Here is a 27,814-nt window from a genome sequence, read left to right on the forward strand (position 1 = left end):
AGCACATTGTAGAGAAGAGTGAATATTTTCATGTGTCTGATGAGAAAGTAAATTCTTCATTAGAAGATGATTTTCCCAGTGCCTGTTCATTGTTGTTGATAAGGATAAAGACCGTATAACTCATCAGATACTGATAAGATGCTTTTAGCTGATTATGTATAATTTTAATTCGAAGTATTAGAAGTCTGACTCTACAAAACAACTCAGGCACATTTACTTGAGCTCAGAGGCTAAGTCAGGAAGATTATGTATATTATATAGCACAGGAGGAAGAAATTATAAATTATCGTAAGATTTCACATAGAACCACAAAAAAATATAACATTTAGAAAAAAGCCAAAGGAACGTAAAAAAATGGCATCTTCTAGAACAATGGATCTGAAACTTTAGTGACCTGAGAGTCATCTTACTCAACTGCGGTTGAATCTGAGAGGTCTGCATTTTTAAAAAGTACCTCATAACATTCTCAGGATACTTCAGGCATTCGCCCAGTCACTGAAATGGACACATGATTGAATTCTTTTGGTTGAATAAGATATTGAGATTAGAGGAAACAACTTCCTCTTGATGTGCATGAAAACAACCAGAATAATAAACAGACTCCTGATCATGGCCTGTGAGAAATGGTGAGGAGAAATAGGGATGCTTAGCCTAGAAAAGAGAGAAGTTCAGGGCATAAAAGACACTTCAAATATTTGAGTTGGAGAAAGATTGAATTTGTTCCAAGAAATACAGGGTAACAGATTTTGGCCCAATGTAAGGAAAATCCCTTTAAAACCAGGTTCTTCATCCATGGGACAGGCTAATGTCAGCATTGTCACCAGAAGAGCTCAAGGCCGGACGCTGCCTCGGGGAATCCAAGCAGCAGATAGAGCAGGATGGATAGGACCGCTCCTGGGATTGCTGATCTGGGGTTTCCCAAATGTGATCAGGTTTCCTTAACAGTGGCAGTGGGCCCTGGGCTGTGTGACCCAGAGGCCTTTGAGTCAGCACTGATGTGTTGTCCCCATGGAGAGATGTTAAAAACAGTCACATCAGTTATGTGTGGAGGGCCCGATATAAATCTAATCCTAAAAGAAATGCAATGGTCAATCCCCACAAAAAGCAAACCAAATTTTCTCCTTCCTTACTACCTTTCTTCCTGTAGTTGTAGAGAGACTATATACTTAAAGATGTATAAGCATATTTAACAGCATAATGAATGAGAAACCAGGGAAGTTTGTGCAAGTGGACCAATAGCTGGAAGTGTGTTTTGGGGGTGGAAGGAAGGTCACTTCTAATTTTGTATTACAGCAAGATAGGGTAAAGATTTTTAAAAATCTGTTTGTGGACCAATGTTCAAGGTTTTCTCGTAAGTAGCTAGTTAATAAATAGAAAAACAAATGGCTTTAATTTTTACTTTTTACTATTAGGACTTAACATGTTTGTTCCAAAATTCTCTTCCCATACCCCCCATCATCTCTCTGCTCACTCCTTCCCCAGTGGAAAGAGCTAGGATTCTAACCAGGTTTCTGGCTCTGGAATCCTTGCTCCTTCTAATGCTAATACCAAGAAAAGCTTCTGTAATGTTTTGTTTTGTTTTGTTTTTTAAGTACGATTATTTTCTTAAGTACTTTTTTCCTAATATATAACAAGACACTTGAACTTGTTATAGGTTTACTACATACAAGTATCTTTTATTGTCTTTTTAAAAAGCTATTCACATGTCAGTTCTAAATGGGGGCGGGGGGGGCGGGGGAGGGGAGGGAGGCGGTGCACAGTGGGGAAATAGCACAATGAATAGATTCAATACTTAATGTTTATTCCGAAAACGTTCCCAATCCATATTATTCATAGATAACATTTTTGAGACACAGAAGTATTTGAAGAGGACATTATGCTTCAGAGCAAGAAGGTCTTAGTAACAATTTCATGTAGCTTAATGACTGCTCTGTGTTGTTCAGAGTTGATTTACAATTTTTATTGTCTCATAATAGACTGTCAGAACACATTTGTTTGATTTGTCAGAGTAATTTAAAGCTTTTCTCAAATCAAGTAACAAGAGAAAAAAGGCTGAGTGGAGTAATTCTGAAAAATCAGGCATTATGTTAATTTAATCAGGAGGGGCAGGATGAAGTGGTCACTGTCAGCCCCTCAGGTTCTGCTCCAGACGTGGTGCACATTCCAGAGACGGCAGAACTGTCTGTCTCCCTCCTTGAGTACAGGGACAATAATCCCAGGACCAGCCGCAAAAATCTTGCAGACTGGTAGTTTCTACTGCACGAATTTTATTTTATTTTTTATATATATAATTTATTGTCAAATTGGCTTACCTACAACACCCAGTGCTCATCCCAATAAGCGCCCTCCTCAGTGCCGGTCACCCATTTGCCCTCTCCTCACCCACGGGTTTTAAAGAACAATCCAAAACAGGATATCTGCTGCATTTCGACCTCTTCTTTGAGCCCCAGGGTTGCCGTCAATTGACCAATGATCGGACATCTCTTTCAGCATTCAGTGACTCTGAATGTGATTAAGGACTTTTTTCTTTCTCCTGCAATCTTATCACTGTCTTCTCTGTAACAGGCTACTTGATGCACGAGTTTCACAAGTTTTGGATTGAAGAGGACCCCACGGACATCATGGAATTCAATCGTGTGCGGGAGAAATTTCGCAAGAGGATCATAAAACAGCTGCGGAACCCAGACATGGCATTGTGCCCACACTTCGCTGCCTCAGAAGGTTTGATCAACATGTAGTCACGCATACTGGTTTTAACGGATACCCCCGGAACACTGCCTCATTGTCGTGTTAGTTCCCTGCTTAGGTCCCAGCTCATACACTGAGTGCACACAGTGATTGTATGCATGCCTTTTGGTACGGTACTTTCATCTCTGGGTCACAACTACCAGATCCCCAGATATCACCGCTTCTGGAGTATCTGCCATCCAGTGACTGTTCATGTTGTGGCATTATGCAGTGTTACATTTGCCTTGACACCCAAGTATGGAGAGAGTTTTCTATTTTTTTAGATTGTTTTCCTCCCCCTCATAATTCAGCATCGAAGAACTGTACTTCTCTAGCTGTCTTTTGTATGTGAGAGATCTAGCGGACTCTTGTTCTGTGAAAGCCTTTTAATTTATTGATACGTCTCATGACTACCGCTGCTAGCTCTTCGGGCCGGGTTCACGCTTGGACCTCATTCCACTGAAGTATATGACTTGCAAATAATACAGACAGACACATGATAAACCAAACCATTCCTGCAAACGTAGCTGCGCTTCATGACGATGTAACGAGGCTTACGAGAAGCAGATTTAGGTAGGTGCTGTTTTTGTCCAAAGTACCGCAGAATTATACTGTAACTTATCCCCAGTTGCGATTGTATCCTAGTCATATGGATATCAAATTATTTTATTCCCCTGATTTTACTGGCTTGGATGCCTAAATATGTTTATGATGCTTGGAGCCTCAGAGAAGAAGTATGCACGCTTCAAAAGCTGCAGAAGATTTTTCACTGCCTGTCTCTCGCTGAACTCAGTTACACCCTGGCACTCTTCTGATCCAAGCATCTGTGCTTGGGGAACTGAGTGCTGACTGGTTTATTTTTAATGTCAAGAGGTTATATGAAAAAAACAATTTGCAAGAAAATGTGTTGCAAGAGAGGGACCTAAGGTGTGTCCTTCTGTCGTATTTCTTGAAAATAATGACCTTGTCTTGTATCAGTGAAAAAAGTAAATGGCTTGGAGGGGGGGAAAAATCACATCATTCCAAAACTGCTAAAAATCATTTGAAAGACCATGATTTCGTTTGGAATTATGATTGTAGTCTGTTGAATAGTATTTACCATGGCATTTCATACCCATGGTATTTTATACCTTCTGACTATCGATTTTAGTATGATTAGACGTTTGTGTAATCACTTGCTTACTTAAATGAATTTTGAGTACTGCCTAACTGTCAGTTATATGAATAAATTACATGTCATTCTACTGTAATGTGTAGTGGATTTCATTTTAATATTTTTGTGCTCCCACAGCCTTTGAATATGCAAAGATGTGAGTGGGTAGAATGTCAAAGACGGACAACCTAGAGCTGAATATAAATCACGCCATCATTCCGAGTAACCAGGTGTAAATTACCATGTGTCATATCTGAGAGACTTCTTTTACTTAACATTGAGGCCTGATGGTGCTTTAATGAAAGAATAGGATCCAGCTTTTTCTTTGTAACCTCCTTATAAAGCCTGGATTGTCTATGGGAAGACAACTGATAAAGGAAACATTAAGCTACCTTTGTTTCCTTGTCCATTCTAGCTCCTCTGGGATTCTGCTATACGTCCTCTTTCAGCTGGGTACCAGGTGGCATCATTCGCCCGGCCTCTATTACAGCCCTGTGCCCTTCTACACAGTGCAGAAGGAAAGGACCTGATTAACGCATGACATGTATCTTGAGGAACGACAGAGTGAGAATGTGTGAACCTGGTAAATGGCCTGTCTTGGGAGCCCCGAATTTCTACCGCAGCTGCGGCTGCTGTGTGTGAAGGCTACGTTGTCTCTTTCTATCCACTGTGGCCCTGTGTCACTGATGCGGCTTGATAGTATGTGGCATTTACACTACCTCACTGTCTCTTCTGCTCAGGTAGAGACAGCTGATGGTAACAAAGCTGGAAGTTTTCTCTCCCAGCTCCTTGCACGATTTCGCTCAGTCATATCTTAACATGGCTGCAGAATTTTAGGATGGGCTGCCGGCTCCTGCTAGTTCTGAGTATTATTACTAGTTCTGAGTATTATCAGACTTCTTGTTCACACCTGCTTGTGAAAGATGCGTTCTGCCCAGTAACATGAAGGGAAGCGAGAAAAAGAAGAGAAGGGTTTCAGAAGCTTAAAAAAATGTGTGATGTGTATGTGTTTTCCCCTTGAGCATTCTTAGCTTGTGTATACTTATTCCACTGAACAAGGGTTGACCACTTAGAATGTAAATCATGTAGCAAGCCTCTTCCAAGTTTTCCAAAACATTGCTTGCTATGATAAAAACACATTCTAGTTTTCACTACAGAAAGAAAACCCTTTGAAGCACCGTTTTTGAAAATTATGACTTCAACTGGACTTTCCTTATCACAATTCTTGTTATTGTACTGAAAAAATATGTTTTTGCCTGATAATCCACCATGTTTTCTACTTGAAAACTTAAATATATACCCATCCCAAAATACAGGATGCCCTTACAATATATCTTCTAAGCTCAAGATACTTTTGAGGAAAAAAAAGAGGATGCTGTGAATAATTTCTCCAGGACAACAGGGTAAACTGACAGTCTGAGGAAATGGAGATGTTAGGTGGCTGAGAGAGACCAAGAGACAGACTTAAGTAGGGACTGTCCACCCACGACTCAGACAAATGCAACCTGATTTCTTCACATTCTAACCTCTGGGAGAAGTACACCGCAGGGACATGGACACTGTGATATCTAGGATACTAGCAACACCTTAAAGACCCATCAGAGGGGCACCTGGGTGGCTCAGTCGATGAAGTGTCCAACTTCAGCTCAGGTCATGATCTCACAGTCTGTGAGTTCAAGCCCTATGTTGGGCTCTGTGCTGACAGCTCAGAGCCTGGAGCCTGCTTTGGATTCTGTCTCTCTCTCTCTCTCTGCTTCTCCCCTGCTCATGCTCTCTCCCTGTCTCTCAAAAACAAATAAACATTAAAAAAAAAAAAAAGAAAAAAGACCCATCAGAGGCATGAGGTTTATCTGAGAAGGTCAGGTGAATAGGCTGGGCTTATGGGAAGTCAACAGTAGGAGAAACAAAAACCCAGTAATCAGACTCCATGGCCACAGATAATCTTGATCTGTAAACAGATGGGACAGATCCAAACTGAAGAAATATCAGAAGAGGATGAGAGTTGGTGAAGTGTGGCAATCAGGGATGGGAAACAGAAGAAAAAGGGGACGGGAAAAAAAGAGTCAGCCAGGTCCATAACCATATCTAGGAAACTTTGAGCCACAGTGACGTCCTCTATCAAAGCGATGCCTCTAACCCTTGCCTCTACCACTGCCCAGGGTAGGAGGCTTGGAGTAACTGCTCTATAATCTGCAGACCACGGCAGAAGAGCAGAAGCGAGAGTAACACTGGGTCCTAGAATGAAAGGGGTTCCGGGATGGACTCCATCTCAAGAACTAACGTTCAGTGAGTGCTGATGCCATGTGCCAGGACCATGCTGGCCTTTATCTGCATTATTCCATCCCCTCATGAACATACAAAGTGAGACTGCTTGCCTGTTTTTCTAGACAGATAGGCTTACAGAATCAAATACATCGCCAGACATCTCAAGAGAGTGAGGTATCACCTCACGGAGCAAAGTGTTGGTGAGGATGTGGAGAAAAGGGAACCCGTGTGCACTTGCTGGTGGGAATGCAAACTGGTACAACCAGAGGACCCCCAAAAAGCTAAAACTAGAACTAGCCTATAACCCAGCAAATCCACTTCTGGGTCTTTGTCCAAAGGACATGAAAGCACTAACTCAAACAGATATCTGCACTCCCAAGCTGACTGTAGCATTCTACTTAAAATAGCCAAGGCATGAAAACGACTTACATGTCCATCAAATGACGAATAAAGAAAACATGGCATATGTATACAATGGCATATTATTCAACCACAAAAAAGAAGGAAATTCTGACATTTGTGACATGGATGGGACTTGAGGGCATTATGATAAGTGAGATAAGCCAGACAGGGAAAAGCAAATTTCTCTCACTTATATGTGGAATCTAACAAAACCCTGAACTCATGGATACAGAGACATACTGTGGTTGCCAGAGCAGGCGGGGGAGGCTGGGTGAAATGGGAAAGGCTGGTCAATAGGTACAGAAAAGAAGAAAAACTAAACGGCACAGCTAGATCTTGAACCCAGGGCCTTAAGCCCCGACTTTTCATCAGTATGCGTCTCCCTAGTTGGAATTATCCTCCACTGCCCAGGGTAGATTATAAACACATACACGCCCCCTACCCCTCAAGGGGTAATATATATGTAAATAACAGTTCTTGCCGGGCGTCTTCAGGGTGAATTCACATGTGGCAGATTACAAAGATTACAAATCCTGCCACACTGTCCCTCAGGACGTCACCCACTCTTGCTCAGAATTGCTTCCTTGATACACAAAGAACAATTCTGACAGGACTGTAAGCTCTCTCCTGAGAGTCCGGGAAGCCTGCACAACTCCTCCAGACTCCCCTGTGGGAAACGTCAGTGAGGCTCCTCGGTGGGTCTGCAGAGACTGGACTGCAATATGTTCACATAGATGGTTAGGAGAGGGGTCGGGGCAGAGTTACAAAAAATAAAATGTTGACTCAGTGCCTTTCTATTATTTTATCTATTATGTACCCGGAACTGTGGTCTGCTTTGCAAAAGAGGCCACAGATGAAAAGCCAATGGCAATAGGTGAGTGTCGCAAAGAGAAGAGCAAGCTGAGATTCCGCCTACAAAACAGTCAAACCCCCTCCGTCACGCAAGATGGGTGAAGGGAGGTCCCTTTGAGATTGCCACCCCCCATAACAATAGCTCGGATGAATTCCACAGCATCTCCAGGCATGGGTCTTGGAAGAGGCTTCATCAGGGAAATTTCTAAAGCAAGGATTAGCAAGAGAAAAGAAGATGTGAGCGCACCCCAGGTCCCAAGGCACAGCAGGGCCTGCGTGCTATCTAGACACACTGTAGGTCCGAGTTCCCTGCTGTCCGCCCTTCTCTCAGGACAGGCCTGAAAGCAACCTCAGGGGAGGTGGTGACCTGCCACGGTCACTCTGCAGCCAGGCAGTCTGGACCTGCCTGCCAGCTGCCCTGCCCCTGCAGACCCCAGGGTGTGTGGGATGGTGCCCTGGGGGAGGGAATCTCTGGTCCTTCGGGAAACTAAACATAGATGCACTCCCTTCCTTTGGGAGGGAGAGACAAGAGCCTTCAGGCACAGATAGTTGAGTTTGGTCCAGCAGCCCAGTGAGAGCTTGTGAGTTCTCTGACACATCTCCGGTCACACCCACAGACTTACATTTCAGACACATTATTAGCTCCTCTATGCCAAGTGTGTGGCACTTAACAAGGAATAGGGACATCAGCAGGCTCCAGCTGTACGATACCAAGAGTTACATAATCTACTTCCGGTCAAGTTTTTACTATTCGTGCAAAGTACAAGAGGAAAAAGCCAGGAGTCAGAACACCCATGTTGCAGGGTACCTTCTGCTAGCCTTCCTTAGGCAAGTGACTTGCCCTTGCTGACTTGGCTTTTATCATCCATAACAGAAAAACAATAGTAACAGCTCCTCTTCAGAGGATTATTGTAAGAGTAAAAATCAAATAAACTAACATCAATTCAAGGGCTTGGGAAACTCCAAAGGGCTGGTTAAACACATGTTTAGTTATGGTTGGTATTATCCATTTGGTTTTGGGCTATGAGCTGACTCTCAAAGAAAATTAGGCTATAAAATTTGTCCTTGTAGCTGGTGTCCCCCATTAATTCAATTCAGCAAATATTTATTGAGAACTCCGTTTGTGCCAGGCGTCATGCCAAGACAGGATAAAATGGGAAACAAGGCAGCGTCCTTGGTCTCCCAGACCTCACTGTCCAAACCCAGTGCCTCGCTTGCGGAGTGTGGTCTTGGGGCCACCGACACGGGCACTGTGCGACATGAATCATCGTAGCCCCTCTCCAGACCTGCTGAACAAGGTCATGTAACACTCTCCCCAGCAGGGTCGTGTGCACTTTCAAGTTAGACAAGCACTGCTCCAGAGGGTATTGATCCAGCCACTCTCTGCTGAAACCTGACAAGGCCTAATCTTCAACTGTTTATGGTTGAGAAATAAATCAAACATTCCCTTTGTTTTCCCACAACTTACTCTGGAAAGCAAAGAAGGACTACATGTTCTGTTGTCAGCCACTCACAGGTGCAGACAGGAGTCAACGTGGTGGAGGAGGCCTGTGATGGACTAACCCCCAATGTCATGATATCAGGAGGGGGGTGTTGGGATGATTAGGTCGTGAGGGTAGAGGCCTCCTAAGGGTGGGCCTCATAAGCGTCATAAGGGTGGATGGGAGTAGTCCCTTTTATGAAGAGACATGAGAATCCCTTCTCTCTTTCTCTTTCTCTCTCTCTCCCTCTGCCCCTCTCTACCTGAAGATACAATGACAGGATGGCCATGGGCAAACCAAGATGAGTGCCCTCACCAGACCCTGAACCTGCTGACACCTTGAGCATGGACTTCCCAGCCTCCAGAACAATGAGAAATAAATCGTTGTTTAAGCTACTCAGTCCGCAGTATTTTCTGTTAGAGCAGCCCAAACTGACTAAGACATCGACTTGGACCCAAGAGGATGGCCTGCCCTTCTACCCCAAATGCTTCCTGAGAAGCTTCTTACAGTAGCCAAAGCTGGTGCTGCCCCAGACGCTCCCTCCCACCAAACACCACTCTCAGAGTTTTGTTCTCAAGGAGTCTGTCGGAGCGGCCAGCCTCTTACATGCTGGAGACAACAGTCTTCACATGTTAGCCAAGGTGTCCCCTTCAATGAACAGAAACGACCTGGTTGCAACTTAGCAACTATCCACAGAAGTCATTTGAAGTCTGAGGTGTGTGCTTCCTAGAGCAAACCCGGAAGCCTGGAAGCACCAAGAGGATGAAAATCAAAATTACGCGACTCTGAGCCCAAGTGTTCTGACCCCACTCTAAGAGAGACCCAAGGAGGGCAGTTGGGAGGAGCGCCAGGTGGTGTGCAGAAGTGTGGAATCGCTACACTGTGCACCTGAAACTAATGTTGCCCCGTAGGTTAACTGGAATCTAAATAAAATTTTTAAAAATAAAAATAAATTTAAGAAAAAAGAAAAAAGAGGGAACCAAAATATTTGCCGAACAAGGTAGGGCCAGTCTTAAATAAACCAAAGAATCTGGGACTTACAACAATCTGAATCTTTTCTCATGATCTAGAACAAAAATGACACATTTAAACCAATTTAAAACATGCCAGTTCTAAGAAAGCTATTTAAATGTTTTATGAAACTGCTACGTTTGGGGTTACGCTTACCCTTACAATAAGCCACACAGCTAATTTCCCGGCTTTAGATCTCGTCCTTGCTTCTACTTGTGTTCCTGATTCTATATAAATATGAAATGAATTAACATGTGTGAGTGTGGTTTCTTTTTTAAAAATTACTATTTTCAGGAGATATGTGGATCATCTAAACAGGATCTTTCTAAAATGCTATTCACTTGCTGTGGGTTTATTTTTTTATGGATTGATATGTTTTAATTACATTAATTTTACTTCCTGAAAGCACTTTTAATCAAACTTCTGAAGACAACTGTATGTCGTACCACAGGCAGCTGTAAAGCATGATAAGGAAAGATCCCATACGCCCTTCATCCATTTCCCCCCAGTGTAGCGTCTCGCGTGACTGGAGCACGACATCACGACCAGGAAATCGACACTACTCCAGTCTACCTCAGATTTCATCTTACATGTACTCATTGGTGCGTGTGTGTGTGTATTCTGAGCAGTTTCATCCTGTGTGTACGTTTGTGTAACTGACACAATTACACAGTGTAAAACATACAATCACATAATTGCAATTACAATTACATTGACATAGTCAATGTCAGAACATTTCAGTCACCATAAGGATACCTTACGCAGCCCTTCTATAAGCACACCCACCTTCCTCTCCCACCCCGGCCCTAAGCCCTGACACTGATGTGCTTTCCATCTCCATCATCTGGTCTCTTCGAGAATGTTTTATAAATGGAATCAGATAGTATGTAGCCTTTTTAGATTGGCTCCTTCACTCAGCATAATTCCCTTGCGATCATCCAAGTTTTTCCACGGATCAATACTCCTTTCCATGGCTGAGCACTATTCCATGGAATAACCAAACATCACTTGTTTAACCATTCATCTGCTGAAGGGTATTTGACATGTTTCTAGTTTGGGGCTATTACAAATAAAGTTGCTCTGAATATCAGTGTGCACATTTTTACGGGAAAATAATCCCCATCCCGTTTCCCCCATTCCCCCATTCCCACACCCACCTCCCGTCTGGCAACCAGCAGTGTGCTCTCTGTACTTAAGAGTCTGTTTCTTGGTTTCTCTCTCTCTCTCTCTTTACTCTCACTTTTCCTTTGTTCATTTGTTCTGTTTCTCAAGTTCCACATATGAGTGAAATCATATATTTGTCTTTCTCTGACTAACTTAACTCGCTTAGCATTTTACTCTCTAGCTCTAGCCATGTTGTTGCAAATGGTAAGATTTCATTACTTTTTATGACTGAATAATATTCCATTGTATATATTCACCACATCCTCTTTCTCCATCCATCTAGTGATGGACATATGGCAGCAACGCACATTTTAGTTTTATAAGAAATAGCCAAATCGCTTCCCAAAGGAGCTGAACCATTCTGCATGAAAGACGAGCAGGAATTTCTAGATACTGCAGCCATTCCCCAATTATCTATCTGACCCATCTCTCACAGTGATTGAAACCCCTAATTTTGGCTATACCCAAAGTAAAGACATACACTTCCTGTCTTCCCTTGCAGCTAGGTATGATCACTTGACTAATTCTGGCTAATATCATGTAAGTAGGAGTTCTGTGGGCAGCTTCTCAGAATATTCCATTAAGGAAATGCAGAACGTACCCTGTGCCCCTTTACTTATTTCTCAGTTCGTCCTGCTGCTATAAACTAGCTGTGACATTTGCCATCCTGGACCACAAATACAAGAGCTACATCCTAGGGATGTCAGAGCGGTAAGCTGGAAGGAGCCCAAGTCCCTAAGCAGCCCTACTCCTAGTGGGAGACCTACCAGCCCTAGACTGTCTTCCCTAGACTTTCATGTGAAAGTAAAACACACTAGGTGACTTAGGCTGTTCTTCGTGTCAGTCTTTGTTAATTACACCTGGACGAAATCCTGACTAAGAGATCAGGTACCAAGCCATGGAGACATACACGACCCACCCAGGAAACACCATTAGCTCCGAACAGTGTGAGCAAGAGGACTCCTGGGTACCTAACTAGAAATGAGGCAGGAGCCAGAGCCAAAGGCAAGGGCCCAGTCACGGAGGGTGCGGTATACCAGGTGTGCGCATTTACAGGAACACAGAGCTCTCATCCAAAAGCTTCCCTGGAAGGTCTAGGCATACCCATGCATCCAGATGGGCTTTCCCACAGACCACCGAGAGGGGGCCTTGGCCTTGGCAGTGGGCTGGAGCTCTCCCCAGGGCTCTGACGGGCAGCTCAGCTCAGCTGAGCTCAGCCTCCCGGCTCAGCCTCCCGGCTTCACTGCTGCTTTAGCAGCTGACACTGCAGCTGTGGGTCATGCAGACGTTACGACAAGTAATTCAGAGCCCACCGGGCACCAGGTTTCTGCAGCAGCGCTGCTTATAGCTATAGTTGCACCAAAAATGCTGAAGAAGACAGTGCCTTCAGACTCTGGCCCAAACCCCCTCGTCCATCAGGAAGCTTTCCAGACCAGAAAGGACTTCAGTCAACCTCTCCATACTTCCTCTGGGGCTCAAGCACAAAACCCCTTCCTTCACCCTCAGAATTCCTACACACACACACACACACACACACACAAATACTCTCCCTGTCTCTCCTACATGAACCACACACACACACACACGCACACACACGCACAGAGCCAAACATGGTGGCCCCGTAACTATCGCAGGACCATCATATGGTCAGATTTACATTGAAGAACTGCTCTTGGGATACCTGGGTGGCTCAATTGCTTAAGGGTCCGACTCTTAACCTCGGCTCAGGTCATGATCTCACTCACGTTTGTGAGATCAAGCCCCACGTTGGGCTCTGTGCTGAGTGTGGAGCCTGCTTCAGATTCTGTCTCTCTCTGTCCCTCTGCCCCTCTCCTGCTTGCACTTGTGTGCTCTCTAAAAGGAAAAGAACTCCTCTCTGCTTGCTGCATGGAAAACGGTTTGGGAGGCAGCAAGAAAAGAGGCCAGTAAAACTGTGATACCCCAAGCAAGGAATTCTGAGAGCCTGAACCAAAGCAGAGACTGAGGGGTGCATCGGAGGACCTCCTCCCCGCAGAGACGAAAGGACATGTCTGAGTAGCACAGAACAAGTAAAATCACCAGGATTTGGTGACTGGTTAGACGCAGGGACGAGGAAAGGGAGGAGTGTGTGGAGACGTCAGGGACGGGACAACTTCCGTTACCAACACTAAAGCTACTAGAAATAGCTGCCAATCCCTGGCCACCAATTCCACACTACCCCGTGAGTCCCCTGAGTCCAGGGCTTTGCAGTGAGCGTCTCTTCTAATTCTCAGACTAACTCTGTGGAGTACTGTCTTAATCCATACTTTACAATGAGGAAACCAGGGCAGGGAACAGGTGAGTGGCTGGCTCAGAGCCTCCCAGCTAGACAGAAATAAGGATATGCCGCAAACCCAGTTCTCTGGCCAGTGCGGGTCTCTACGACACAGCCCGATGCCATATCCCACCAGCTCAGCACTCGTATATTTTTCAGAAAAGTCACTGAAAGAAAATACACCAAAATGGTTACCTTTGGGTGACAGAAGCCATTTTTATTTTATACACATCTACGTTTTCCAGATTCTCTTCCATGAGTTTGCATGGTATCCACAATCTGGAGAAAATAACAAATGTTTCTGTCTAAATAATACATAAAACTATGAGAAAGAAAGAATAGCCTCGGAAATCTAACTGTAGGCACATGTTCTTTGGCAGGAAAGAGGAGACGGTCTTACAAGAACAGCCCCGTGTTGCCACACAGGTGAGAGCCAAGCCTAACAAATACTCCCAGTAAAAGCCTTGTCAGATAGCAGGCCCCTGGGCTGGTGCTGGCCCAGAGCCTCCTTTCACTTAGCCATCACCCTGTGAGAGTCTCATGATCTCGCTGGCTCTGAGACCACTAGTTCATTGGGTTTTCCTCTAAAAAAAATTAGCAGTAATAGTTTCAGGCACTGAAGCAAAATTTCCAGACAGCACATCCTCTGCCAACACTTCGTAAGTCTCTGAATAATGGCACCATGAATATTTATGTCTTGTTATTATCGCTGCTGCAAGGAATGACAGTTTCAGCACAAGTGACCATATTCATTTTCATCTCACTGCTCGACCCTGAATATTCTTTGCTTCCTCCCACTCCGCAGCACCACACACCCCGCTGTGAACAATCTTCTTACGTAAGTGCAATACCCCTTGAAGAAATGTTCAGTTTTCCTTTCCTGCGCAGCTAGAGGGCCAGGGAACCATGCATTTGTTCATCGATCCACCAGCAAATATTCACTGAGGGCTCTGTGCTAGGCTCAGGATACAAAGCTGACACGCTCCTTGCCTGCCAGTCTAGTCAGGAGACAGACGTCAACAAACCATAACACTAAGTGAGGTCGGCATTAGCTCTTAAGTGCCATGGGAGACACCAATAACGGGGACCACGTGAACAAAGGTGCCATAGCAGACGCCACTAATGGCGACCACACGAACAAAGGCACCAACCTGCCTTTGTTGAGCACGGTCCAGGCGAAGCATGCCAAGCAGCTCAGGGCTGTCAGAGAGCAGGGAGACAGGATAAGAATGGCCTCGAAGGCTTCAATAACGAGCAGGGACTTGACGGTGAACTTGTGGGATCAAAAGTAAGGCGGCAAGACTGATGGCAGACTGGTAGTACGGTCTAGGAAACAGACCATGCAGTCCCAAACTGGAAATGTCAGGGTGGGCATGGGGAAGAGGAAACAGATTCAGAAACTACTGGAAAGCTTAAATCACAAGGCGTTCGTACCTGATTAGAGGAAGAGGATGGTATATATTTGGAAGAGTTGAGAGAGAGGCATCGGGCTGTGGGAGAGAGAAGGAGGAGCTAATACACAGAAAAATGTGTGGATTATTTTATGGAAATTTCATCTACTTAAAACATGGAATCTTCCAAGCCAGGTTCTTGCTGTCTCTTTTCAAATATTCAAATCTTCTTCTGGTCCCTCAATAACGTTTCATCGTTTGCTTCACTTAGGTCTCACTTATTTCTGTCTGGGTGAATACGTATGGATTTTTTATTTCCCTGTCGCTATTGTAAACGGGCTCTCTTCTTCATCATATTTTCTCGTTCGTTGCATCAGTTAAGTTTCACTTGGTTACAGATGACAGAAAACCCAAGTCAAATTGACATAAACAAATAATATTAACACACACTGAGTACTTATTATTGCTAGATACTGATCTAAGTACTTTATATGTATTAACCTTTTAACTCAGTTAAATAAAAAGAGAAGATTCATTAGCTCATGTAAATGAATAAATGAGTCCCGTGTCTGTCTTCAGATACAGATGGATCCAGCAGCTCAGACACCATCGCCAGGACTGAGTCTGTCTCCATCTCTTGGCTCCACAGCGGCAGTGACTAAAGCAGCTTCCACAATGTCTACTTTCAGGTTCGGGCCCTGCCAAGGAGTTAGGTGCAGGAGCCTGCTTCAGATAAAGACCTCACACTGAGTCTCTTACTGGCCCAACTGGAGGTGTGTGCCCATCACTGCTACTAGAGGGAAGTGGTGCTTTGGTTCACTAAACACGGTCACATGCCGCTCTCCCAAAACTGTAAACACAGAGAGTACAGGAGAAATCACTCAGTCCTAAACAAATCAGGGACCTCTGCAAGAAGGAGGGACAAGGGGGGAGCATAGTGGCAAAAAAACAACCAATGTCCACTCCATTGGTTACTACTCCATTGATTGCTATTACTACCTTGGATTAAAACTACACACACACACACACCCCTAAATATTTATATATGTGTATAATATACACCTATCAAGCAACCAGCCTGGTTAATTTCAAAGTTACTTTAATTGGGTGTTGTACCAGATTGACTGTACTTGCATTGCAAATTTTCACACTTCTCTGAATCTGATCTCTCTGCTCTCCTCACTGACTCTGGGCTCAGCCTCGTGCCTTGTTTTACCAGTGGGACAATCTCAAACCTGATAGAGAGGCCTGAAAAACAAACCACAGGTTTCCTCCTCCTCTTTTTGAACTTAGCCACCACCAGGAGGACAAGCGTGGTCTAGCCCGCTGGAGAACCAAAAACCATGTGGAGGAAAGTCAAGATATCCTAGCAAAACTAACCTAGACGCCACCAGCCCCAGCTGACCTGCCAGCTGACAGCACACGTATGAGCAAGCCCAGCCAAGATTAGTCAATCGCAGCCCAGATCAGCAGAACCACCCAGCCACGGACTCAAGAGCAATAAAAAAAATGGTTGTTCTTTGAAGCCATTAAGTTGTGCAGTGGTTTATAAGGCAGCATCTGTATCTGAAACAGACATTCTCCATTTACGCCTAATAACATGATTATCAAAGTTAACAAAGGCAAAAAGCCCACAGTACTAATGGGCTGGTTTTGGCGCTCGGGAAGACAGCAGGAAAGAGAAAGACACAGGCACGTGGCTGGAGCCGGAGTAGGTTGCTACATTGGGCACGCTAACAGCCTGAGGGCTTGGAGAGCTGGGCCAAGAGTACTGAAGGGTGGAAGCAGGTTGTTAAAAAAGGTAATTTGCTAATCAAACCAATCAACCTACCAGTTTCAATTCACACAGTTTTTGATAGACTGTTAAATGATGCAGGGGTCGAGGCCTTGAGGCAAAGATAAAGTTGCTGAGGAGAAGAGACACCGACTCATAAAATGAGCAGAACCTAATGATCCTTGTGATGTGACCCAGGGCACACAGGCAAGATGCAGGAGTAGAGCAACACAGAAACCAGAGGAGGGGGAGGGCCCTGGGGTGCAGGAAACTTGACGGAGAGAAATGGAGCCAGATTTTCCCATGAAATGGGAAGAATGTACTGCCAGAAATTTGGAAGCTTGGACAGTTTACTAAAGGATCTGAATCATGTTGCAAACCATGAGGGAGACTTAGACATTAGCTTTAAATATAGGATGAAAAAGAATTATCTTTCGACTATTACCATTTTCCAGAAACGTTTCAAATCTCCCAAAAGTAATGAGGACTCTTGACGGTATGGAAATAATCAAATGTCTTTTGCTCCTTGGAACACAGAGCCTCAGTGTCGAAATAAACACCCGTTTGATGATGTAGGGAGTGGTGACACTCAATATCAGCTGTCATTGCTCTCTTATACTAGTCTTAGCAGACCAGGTCATTATTTAGCTTCCAGCTAGCACCCTCCCCCCTCCCCCCAACCCTAGCTTTCCTGTGGGGGAATAATTCTCCTCCACTGCACAATCTTAGACAGAGTAAAGTCCTTGGAAACCAATTCTCACAACAGAATGAAGGGCTTAGCTTCTCCTTCTCCTGGCCCTGGGGGTGGGGGCAGGAGTGACGCAACACTGGCCCCTAAGACACTCCTGAGGACTTAGAATCTAAGCCAGGTGGGTTAGGGTTGGTGAGACGTTGCTCACCAGACTGTTCCCTTCCCACAATGCCTACTGAGGTTTCCACAGGTTTTCATGGGTCCTACGTTTCCAAGCCTTGGTCGTTCAGCCTCCTATCTATTGTGTGAGCCCTCTGACTTCCTATCAACAAACTGCCTAGCTTAAGCTATTCTGATTCAGTTTCCAGTACAGGGAACTGAGAAGCTGAACTGATACAATACTATTCCACCAGAACCAGTCTTATGCATAAGTTATGATGTTAGGCTATCTCTTATCTCCTGTCCTTTTTTATACAGTTCCATACACATCATGTGCTTTTCCACCTTTAACATTTTTTTTTTTACTTTTTATGGAGACACTAAAGTGTAGTAGTTAAAATCACAGGTTAAAATTCCAGTTTAGATCCTAAATGTGAGACCTGAAACCATAAAAATCCTAGAAGAGAGCAAAGGCAGTAATTTCTCTAACATCACCCATAGCAACATTTTCCTAGATATGTCTCCTAAGGCAAGGGAGACAAAAGCAAAAACAAACTACTGGGACTACATCAAAACCAAAAGCTTTCGTATGGTGAAGGAAACCTTCAACAACACAAAAAGACAACCTACTGAATGGGAGAAGCCATTTGCAAATAATATATCTAATAAGGCGTTAATATCTAAAATACAGAAAGAACTTTTAGAACTCAACACCAAAAAACAAACAATTTAAAAATAGGCAGGGGATCAGAATAGACATTTTTCCAAAGACATCCAGATAGCCAACAGACACATAAAAAGATGTCCGACGTCAGTAATCATCAGGAATATGCAAATCAAATCCACAATATCACTTCACACCTGTCAGAATGGCTAAAATCAAAAAGACAAAAATTAACAAGTATTGCCAAGGATGTGGGGATAAAGAACCCTCATGTACTGTTGGTGGGAATATCAATTGGTACAGCCACCGTAGAAAACAGTTCCTCAAAAAATTAAAAATACCATACGATCCAACAATTCCACTACTGGGTATTTATCCAAAGAAAACAAAACATGAGTTCAAAAAGATATAGGCACCCCATGTTTATGGATATGGAAGCAACCTAAGTATCCAACAACAGATGAATAGAATATAAGTGGTACGTATATGTCCAATGAAATATTTCTGAGCCATTAAAAAAGGATGAGGTTGTGCCACTTGTGACAACATGAATAGACCTAGATGGTATTATAAGGAACAAGATTTAATTTTTATAAAATGGTGACCTTAGGGCACCTGGGTGGCTCAGTCAGTTAAGCATCTGACTTCGGCTCAGGTCCTGATTTCACGGTCTGTGAGTTCGAGCCCTGCATCGGGCTCTGTGCTGACAGCTCAGAGCCTGGAGCCTGCTTCGGATTCTGTGTCTTCCTCTCTCTCTGCCCCTCCCCCACTCACACTCTGTCTCTCAAAAATAAACAAACATCAACAAAACAAACAAATAAATAATAAAATGGTGACCTTGGAGATACAATGAATGAGTGAAGACTGACATTAATCAATGAATTTCCCTCCGTCTCTTCCTCTGCCTTGTCCCATTCCCACAACCAGGCTCCAACTTGCCTCCAATGTTTTTGTGACAGTTTGAAAAATGAATTTAATCATTTTCCAAGCTTAATAGTGCAAATGTCCAGTACAAGAGTAACCTCTGATTGCGCCATTTAGCATTTAGTTATTCCACTGTGGGATGACTTGCCATAAACTCTCCAAAACAAGTCACTGTGCTCTGGCCTCTAAGATAATTTACACTTTTTTCTAGTTAAGTTTTAATTGAAGTATGATATGGTACTGTATAAAACACTGGTTTTTACATATCTATAACCGGTGTAATCACCACTCATACCAAGAAAGAGAGTTATCATCAGCTCTCTAGAGGGCTCCCCATGTTCCCTCCAGTCAACAACCCCATAAAGGGAACCACGAGTGTGCAGACTTGTAGCAACACGGAATCTGAGTTGCCTGTTTCTGAACTTAGTACAAATGGAATTATAGGACATGGACTCCAGTGTGTTTGGCCTCTTTAACTCAAGACTATGTTTGTGAGATTTACACCTGTTGTTTCATATTCCAATATTTTGTCCTCTTCCAGTCCCGAATAATATTCCATTGTTTGAGTGTTACAATTTACCTATGCTACAATTCATGAACATTTTGATTGTTTTCTATTTTGGTCTATTAGGAAGAGTACTGTAATAAACATTCCTGTGCAAGTCCTTCGTTGTACACATATACTCATTGACGTCGGGTATAAATCTAGCAGTGAAACTGCTGCTCCTAGGACTAACGTACAGCTTTCTGAATTTTCCAAAGTGATTATATTAACTTCACAGTGGTTAATTTTAAATCACAACAGCGGTTAGGATTTATGAGAATTGTTGCTTTATATCCTCATGAACACTTGGTATTATTACATTTGTTTATTTTAAACTATTTTGGCAGGTGCATGTATAATTTTTGCTTTAATTTAGGTTTCCCTGATAACTAATGAAAGTAACCTTTCTTTAAAGTGTATTTATTTATTTTGAGAGAGAGAGAGAGAGAGAGAGAACATGCGTGTGCACAGGAGGGGCTGAGAGAGAGGAGAGAGAAAGAATCGCAAGCAGGCTCCATGCTGTCAGTGTACAGAGCCCGATGTGGGGCTTGAACCCACGAACCTGTGAGATCATGACCTGAGCCAAAACTAAGAGTCAGATGCCCAACTGACGGAGTCACCAAGGCATCTCGAAATTAACCATTTTTATATCTGCTTATTGGCCATCTGAGTACTTATGAAACTCCTATTCCATACTTTTCTTATTTAAAAAAAACTTGCCCAATTTCTCTTATTTACATAATATTTTTATATATTCTGTGAATCTTGTATAAATACTGAAAACGTTTCCCACCCAGTGGTTTATCTTCTTACTCTCTTAACAGCAACTTTTGAGAAATTATGTTTCACATTGTAACAAGTTTCAATTTATCAACCTTTTTTGTTTACCCTTGATACTATCTTTTATTGTAGGTGACAAACAATGCTACATTAGTTTCAGGTGCATGACATAGAGATGCAACATCTCTATCCATTATGCTATGCCCCCTGCAAGTGTAGCTACCACCTGTTACCATACATGCTATTACAGTATCATTGACTTATTCCTTGTGCTGTGCTTGTGCCTGTGACTTATTCATTCTGCAGCTGCAAGTCTGTATCTCCCACTGCCCTTTACCCATTTTGCCCATCCCCCACCTCCTTCCCTCTGGTACCTAGAAGTTTGTTCCTTCTCTGTATTTACAGGAAGTTCTCCCCATCCGAACGGAATTACCCTCCAGATCATTCCTCCCTTCCCACTCCCAGTTCCCATCCCCCACATTCCACCCCCTGTCTAAATCAGGCCTTATGAATTCCCTTTTTTTTTTTTATGTTTATTTATTTTTTGAGTGAGTCAGACAGAGTGTGAGTGGGGAAGGGGCAGAGGGAAGGAGACACATAATCCAAAGCAGGCTCCAGGCTCTGAGCTGTCAGCACAGAGCCCAATGAGGGACTCGAACTCACACACTGCAAGATCATGATCTGAGCCAAAGTTGGATGCTTAACGACTGAGCCACCCGGACGCCCCCAGGTCTTATGAATTTCTACATGAACTCTCTCCATGGGTTCCAAATGGTTCCCTTACTACAACATTCCTCCATCAGTCTATTCTATTCCTTGTGCAATTCACCTTCCAAGAGATATCTATGATCACATTTTTCTCTTGTTCAAAAACCTTCCTTGATCCCTCACAACGTGTATTTATTTTATGTAAGAAAATAACTTTTTAAAAATGTCTTATTTATTTATTTAGAGAGACAGCACAAGCAGGGGAGGGGCAGAGAGACAGAGGGAGAGAGAATCTCATGGAGGCTCTGCACTGTCAGCACAGAGCCTGATGTGGGGCTCGAATTCACAAAACTATGAGACCATGACCTGAGCTGAAATCAAGAGCCGCATGCCTAACCAACTGAGCTACCTAGGCACCCCAAGAAAGCAAGTTTTATACAGTATTTCATCCTCAAGTCATTTGGAATAACGATAGACAAGGCTCCTCTTAAAATGATGGAAATTTAACATAGACAAGAAATCTAGAGATCATCTAAGTTAATTTATAGGCCCACATATTTAAATTCAAACCCTTAAATCTCTATGGAAGATGAATTGGTGGGTGCATTAAAGAGGTGGTCTTGATCACTAGATGGAGTGGACTACTACTGTGGGTTATGTTTATTTATTTTTTTAATTTTTTTAATGTTTATTTATTTCTGAGACAGAGAGAGACAGAGCATGAGTGGGGGAGGGGCAGACAGAGAGGGAGACACAGAATCCGAAGCAGGCTCCAGGCTCTGAGCTGTCAGCACAGAGCCCGACGCGGGGTTCGAACTCACAGACGCGAGATCATGACCTGGGCTGAGGTCGGACACTTAACGGACTGAGCCACACAGGTGCCCCACTGTGGGTTCTGTTTAAACCCATATTGCCTTGGGCTGTTCCATTACCCACCTCGAAGGCACCTTGCCTCTATTCTCTCCTTCCTCCAAACTTTGTATTATACCGCTACCAGAGATATCTTTCTAAAACCCAAATCTATGGCATACCTTTGAGAGCTTCCCATTTGTACAAAACATCCATACTTGATATTCAGATGGCGATAATCATTGGTATTTGATCTGACTACCAGAGATTGAGTGCAAACACTTCCACAAGTCTTCACCACCTCTGCATCCCCACCCTTTGCAATTTGACTTTGAAGCTCTTCCTATCAAGGGGTGCAGTCGATTCCCCCACCCTTGGAATTTAGGCTGGGACTATCCCTGTGACTATCTCTGGCCAATAGAAAATGGCAGAAATGGCCGAGCACCCATTCCAAGTCCAGGTCTCAAGAGGCCTTGCACACTTGCACTCTCCTTCTGGGAACCCCACCACTGCCAAGTGAACAAACCCAGAGTAGGCCACCACATGATGACAGGGCCGGCCACCTCGATCCACCAGCCAACATCCAGCCAACAACCACATGTGCAGATGAGGCCATCCTAGGCAAGGCAGCCCCTAGCGAACCCATCAGGTCACCACAGACTAATGACCAAGCCCAGCTGAAATCAGCATCTGGCCAGATCAGCAGAACCCCCCTCCCCCCCCATATCGACTTGTACGCTCATAAACAATAAATACTGATTGCTTAAACCACTCCATTTATGGTAATTTGTTACACAGAAAGAGCTTATGGTGACTTGTTACACAGCACAGCTAACTGAGACACCAACCTACTTTCCAGCTTCTCCTCCCACTCTCCACCTTGTGCTCTGATATTCCTTTACCCCAAAGCACTTGAAATTCCCTGACAATCTCACACTTATATCCCACTGCCTTTGTTATGCTGCAACCACTGCCTAGAAGGCTCTTTTCTCCTATACTGTGAAAATCTCACCATTCAAGATCAAGCTCAAACTTTTTTTTTTTTTTTTTTGAGAGAGAGAGGGCAAGGGAGGGGCAGGGAGAGGGGGAGAGAGAGACTCCCAACCAGGTTCTGCACTGTCTGCTCAGAGCCTGATGAGCAGCTCAAACTCACAAACTGTGAGATCATGACCTAAGCCAGAATCAAGAGTCGGACACTCAACTGACTGAGCTACCCACATGCTATTTATTTATTTAGAGTCTGACATTATTTTGTTCATGAGATATTTATTGAGGTGAGGCACTGAGGTTTCAAAATTGAACAAAATATAGTCTGAGCACTAAACTAGCTCATAGTTGAGGAAAGGCTAATGTCACTGTCTTATTTCTTTCCCCTCCCTGACTCCCATCAGTAGACTTAAGCCTTTCTTACTATTTCTTCCCCAATACCTTTATTCCCTAGTGTGGTCAGTAGACTTAAGCCTTTCTTACTATTTCTTCCCCAAATACCTTTATTCCCTAGTGTGGTCACAGTGCAATGCCAGCCATAATAATAGTACCTAATTTAAAGAAATCTTATGAATAATAGATGAGGCTATGCAGGCAAAACAAAACCTATAGCATGGTGTGTGAAACACAGGAAGTGGAAAATAAATATTAGCTGTTGTTATTTTTAGTTCACACATACTCCCATCTCCCCTACTTGACTGCATGTAAGTTTCTTGAGCGCAGGAACTGAGCCAAATTCATCTTTGTGTCTGAAGTGCCTGAAGTGTATACGCGCCTGGCACGTAATAAACACTCACCAGATGTTGGCTTGGATTGCTATCACTAGATCTGCAAGACCTGAGCACAGACCCAGTAACTGCAGGGCTGTTCGGCGGCCCCGGGGTTTTAGTGTTATACTGGGGCGCCCTCTGCCGTGTATGGGTCTGTTCACACATCTGGGCATGAAGCAAACCTCCTGAGGGGACTCGAGTAAACCTAGAAGTTTCCAGAAAGGCTCATTCCAGGCAAAGGATTCATCTCCTTGACTAGGGGATAGGGCCTCCCTCCCCAGTGCTATACCTGGGCTCATTCATTGTACAGCTGCAATCACCCATGTCATTTGCTTTTTGAAAAAAACAGAATGTCTGGCTCGGGTTTTGTATCTTGTTTAGATCCTAAATAAGCCCTTCATGAGAAATAATGGAGTAATAAGACAAAGAGAGAGAGTGGGAGAGACAGGAGGGCAGCTAATAGGACTCACTGCCCTGTCGTGTTTGAAACCCCCGTGAGGAGAGAGAGAAAAAGCAACTGTGGACATGGGACACGTCCATCACTTGAGCTGAGGTTTTGGCTGGACGCCTGGATGGAGAAGTGCCTTACTTTAGAGAGTGAAAAATTGTGAGGAATGCCCATGTAAAGCACTCTCTTTATAAATCATATCGTATGCCAGAATCAATCACATAACTGTAAAGAAAACGCTTCAACCGAAGGGATACAAAATGACAATCTTGCAGCAAATTACTTAAAACAATGTATTTGCCTGAAAATATACCACGTGTCTCTATTAGCAGATACCGTCGGACAATGATGAGAAAGGAAATGTGAGTGAGGAGAGATGCATTTCCATTTATGTAAATTTTTTTTACTTAAAAAGCAGGCATATTCAAAGAAAGCTGCTCGGAATAACTCCATGTACCGCAGGCCACAGATTCCGACCTATTTTTAGTCACCTCCATTATGAACAGTCAAACTCCAGTGAAATGGCAATGCTGTGTTCTCACCTCACACCCCTAAGACCGAAAGCTAGGCGCAAGATGAGCCAATCAGAATACTGTGCTTTTTCACAAATGCAAAACTTCTTTAGTCCCCATTTCTGCTACTGCTGGAGAATCATCCCTTTGAAGTAACTGTGACTGAATGACAGCTGGCACGTGGATTGTTCTGTAACAAATTCGGGGGAGTTTAAGGGCCTCTTCCTTTTTTAATGTTAATTGAGGCAAGTCAGAGGGCGGCCACTTCTGGGGGAATCATAAGCTTTTTAACGGGATAGGAGAAGAAAATTTAAAAAGATAACGTGAGGCAGGGCAGAAAAGCGGGCCAATCATCAAAAACAAGTAAGATTCCCCGAAGAAAATTTACTGTCAAAAAAAGAGGGCACCTGAATAACCTGGAGACTGTAGTCCAAAGGGGCAAGCTGAGTAAAAACTACTGCTGGATATATTTGTGAGGATTCAAAATATGGGCAAGGGGTGCCCAGTGGCTCAGTAGATGAAGTCTCGGACTCTCGACTTCCGCTCAGGTCATGATCTCTCGGTTTGTGGGATCCAGCCCCGAGCCCAGCTCTGCGCTGACAGCACGGAGCCTGCTTGGGATTCTCCCTCCCTCTCTGTCTCGGCCCCTCCCTCCCTCTCTCTCTCTCAAAATAAATAAATAAATACACATTTAAATAAAGAGTAAAAAAATCCATCATGAAAAAAATACAGAAAAGCAAAATAAAGTCTTGAAAACAGACATTAAAATACGGGCGACATAAAAGTGACTTTAACTAGTTCCTTAAAGCGCACATAGACAGCAGCACTGGGTTTTGTGGGAAGGTGGCTGGCTTCACAACAGCCTCTCCTTGCACAGGGTTTCCCTCTGGCTCGGAACGGAAGGATCGCACGTTCTACAAACACACGTTCTACAGCACGCATTTCCATTTGGCGCATGGTGTGGGAGAGGGTGGCTGAAACGCGGCCTGGCGGCTGCACGGAGAGGCTTAGGCAGCAGCCCTGCAACAGGGGGACGCGAGGGGGACACCGAGAGGACGCCACAGGGCCCCTCAAAGGCTGCTGGGCTTCGAAAGGCGGGCACCGCGTGTCCGGCTTCGGCGGGGCGCGGACGGCACAGGCCGGGGGACGCCCCTTCGTCCGGCCTCCCACCACCCTCCAGCCTCCTTCCCAGCCTCCGCGCCAGGCGTCCCGCCAGCACCCTCCTTGCCGCCCCCCACCCCCAACCACCGACGCCCGGATTCGGCACGACTAGTCCACCCCGGGTTCAGGCCGCGTGGACCCCGCGCCAGCACGCACCGGCCGGCCCCCCGCCCTACCTCTCTGTGCGCTCCTGTGTCCCCGCCACGATGTGGCTCCGCACGGCGCGCCACCGAGGGGAAGCGGGCCGCGCCCTCTCCCGGGGCGTGCGGAAGGCCTCCCGGCACGACGGGGCGGCCCCGGGGTTCCGGAGAAGCACCTGCGGCGGGCCCTGGCCCAGCCACGAGCGCTCGGCGGGGCCCGCGCAGGCCGGAGTCTCCGGGAGCTGCCGCAGAACCACTTCCTGGGTGGCGAGGTGACCCCGTCGGGAAGATGGCGGCCCCCACGGCTCGCCTCCGCAGGCCGGCCCGCACGCTGGGCCCCAGCCCGTAGCTCTCAGAGAGGCTCCCTCTCAAACACAACCGGGAGCCTTCGAAGCCCAGCAGCCTTTGAGGGGCCCTGTGGCGTCCTCTCGGTGTCCCCCTCGCGTCCCCCTGTTGCAGGGCTGCTGCCTAAGCCTCTCCGTGCAGCCACCAGGCCGCGTTTCAGCCACCCTCTCCCACACCGTGGACCAAACGGAAACAATACATAATTTTTCAGGGGAGGAAAAGAAGCAGTAGCAGCTGGCAGACCTTCTAAAACAAGACCAAATTACTGATAGTTATTAAAAGCTATAAGAGAACACGAGGGACAGCTTTTTAACCCTGTTTTTACCTTGAACATTTTAACCAGGAGTTATTTCAAAGTCCGTGACTGTTCTCTGTGGGTCCTGTGGGTCTTCTTTATTGTTTCTCCTTTTTTTATTTACCTTCTCTTGTCTCTTCATATGCCTAGTTATTATTTTTTTTTATTGAGTGCCAGATATTGCATATCAACAATTATAAAAATAAATGGAGCTCTAGGATTCTGAGAGAGTCTCTCCCAAGAGAGTTTCCATGTGCTCTGCCAGACTGCTGTGGCACTAACAGCCTTGTGTCACATCTTAATCCAGTTGGGGGATTAGAAGATTCATATCTAGACTTACGAAACTTCGGGTTTTGCCTAAAATGAATAAACCCCACTCTCTATCTTTCTTTAAAATCATATAACAACTTTTCAAATGATGAGTTTTCTTTTTTGGGGGTTTTGTTTTGTCTCGTTTTGTTTTTTCTACTCAGATCTCCTACTTTAGACTCTAGGGCAAGCCAAATCTCCTAATTTAGACTCTACAGCAAGCCCAGATCCTGGAACTATAACAGCATGTCAACAGAATAGCTCCAACAGAAACCTGTGTTTTCTAGTTAGAGGACTGGGTAGGGGATTGTGAATTTGAAGGAAATCTCTCACTTTTTTCTTTTATTAATCTCCTGACCCTGCCCAGTGGCAAGTTGTAAAACCTGCAATTCTTGGCAACTAAGCGGCAGTGGTGAGCTTGCAGGCACCTAAAACCCACAGAAAATCCTTCTCTATTACATTAGAACTGGGAAAAGGAGTCCCTGCAGTTTAAACGGTGTTGAAGCAATGAATCTCTATTCATTGTTTTCTCTCTCTTCTCTCTCTACCCTTTGTTCCTGAGCCAGACCCAACAATGGAAAGTATGCAACAGCATAGAAAAAAAAAAAAAAAAAACAATACTGCTTTCTAACTCCGGCTTTCTAAGGACCGTGAAAAGGCACTCTGGAGACATAGGGGGAAAATTATAGAAAAGAGACAGTTGGAGAAATGGATCCCCTAAATCTGTGTATGAAGCCACTTCTGAGCATTTCATGGATGACTAGAATTCTTGTAGTATAGCAAAAACAATAATACATTGTCATCAGGTAGGATATATCCCAGGAATGTAAGTAGATTAATATATTACCTGATCAATTGAGAAAAAAACAAACAAACAACTATATGATAGTCTCAAAGGAATAGCATTTAATAAAGTTAAAACCATACCCTGATTCTTTTTTTTTTTTTTAATGTTTATTTATTTTTGAGAGAGAGAGAGCAAGAGCAGGGGAGGGACAGAGAGAAAGGGGACAGA

General features: G+C 44.4%; 1 protein-coding gene and 1 long non-coding RNA gene across 2 annotated transcripts in view; one reads left to right on the top strand and one right to left on the bottom strand.

Annotated features, from left to right (window-relative positions):
- ELMOD1 (ELMO domain containing 1) overlaps positions 1-3,817 on the top strand; it is a 91,127-nt gene extending 87,310 nt beyond the window's left edge. The window contains exon 13 of the mRNA XM_042957825.1: positions 2,566-3,817. Coding sequence (XP_042813759.1) covers positions 2,566-2,738 — 173 coding nt within the window. The 3' untranslated portion in view covers positions 2,739-3,817. The remainder of the gene's footprint in view (positions 1-2,565) is intronic.
- LOC122231021 overlaps positions 1-26,048 on the bottom strand; it is a 73,499-nt gene extending 47,451 nt beyond the window's left edge. Inside the window, exon 1 of the long non-coding RNA XR_006208130.1 lies at positions 25,887-26,048. This is a non-coding gene — a long non-coding RNA (uncharacterized LOC122231021). The remainder of the gene's footprint in view (positions 1-25,886) is intronic.
- Between the last annotated feature and the right edge of the window lie 1,766 nt (positions 26,049-27,814).

This window comes from Panthera tigris, chromosome D1, assembly GCF_018350195.1.
Source record: "Panthera tigris isolate Pti1 chromosome D1, P.tigris_Pti1_mat1.1, whole genome shotgun sequence".
Classification (NCBI taxonomy): Eukaryota; Metazoa; Chordata; class Mammalia; order Carnivora; family Felidae; genus Panthera; species Panthera tigris.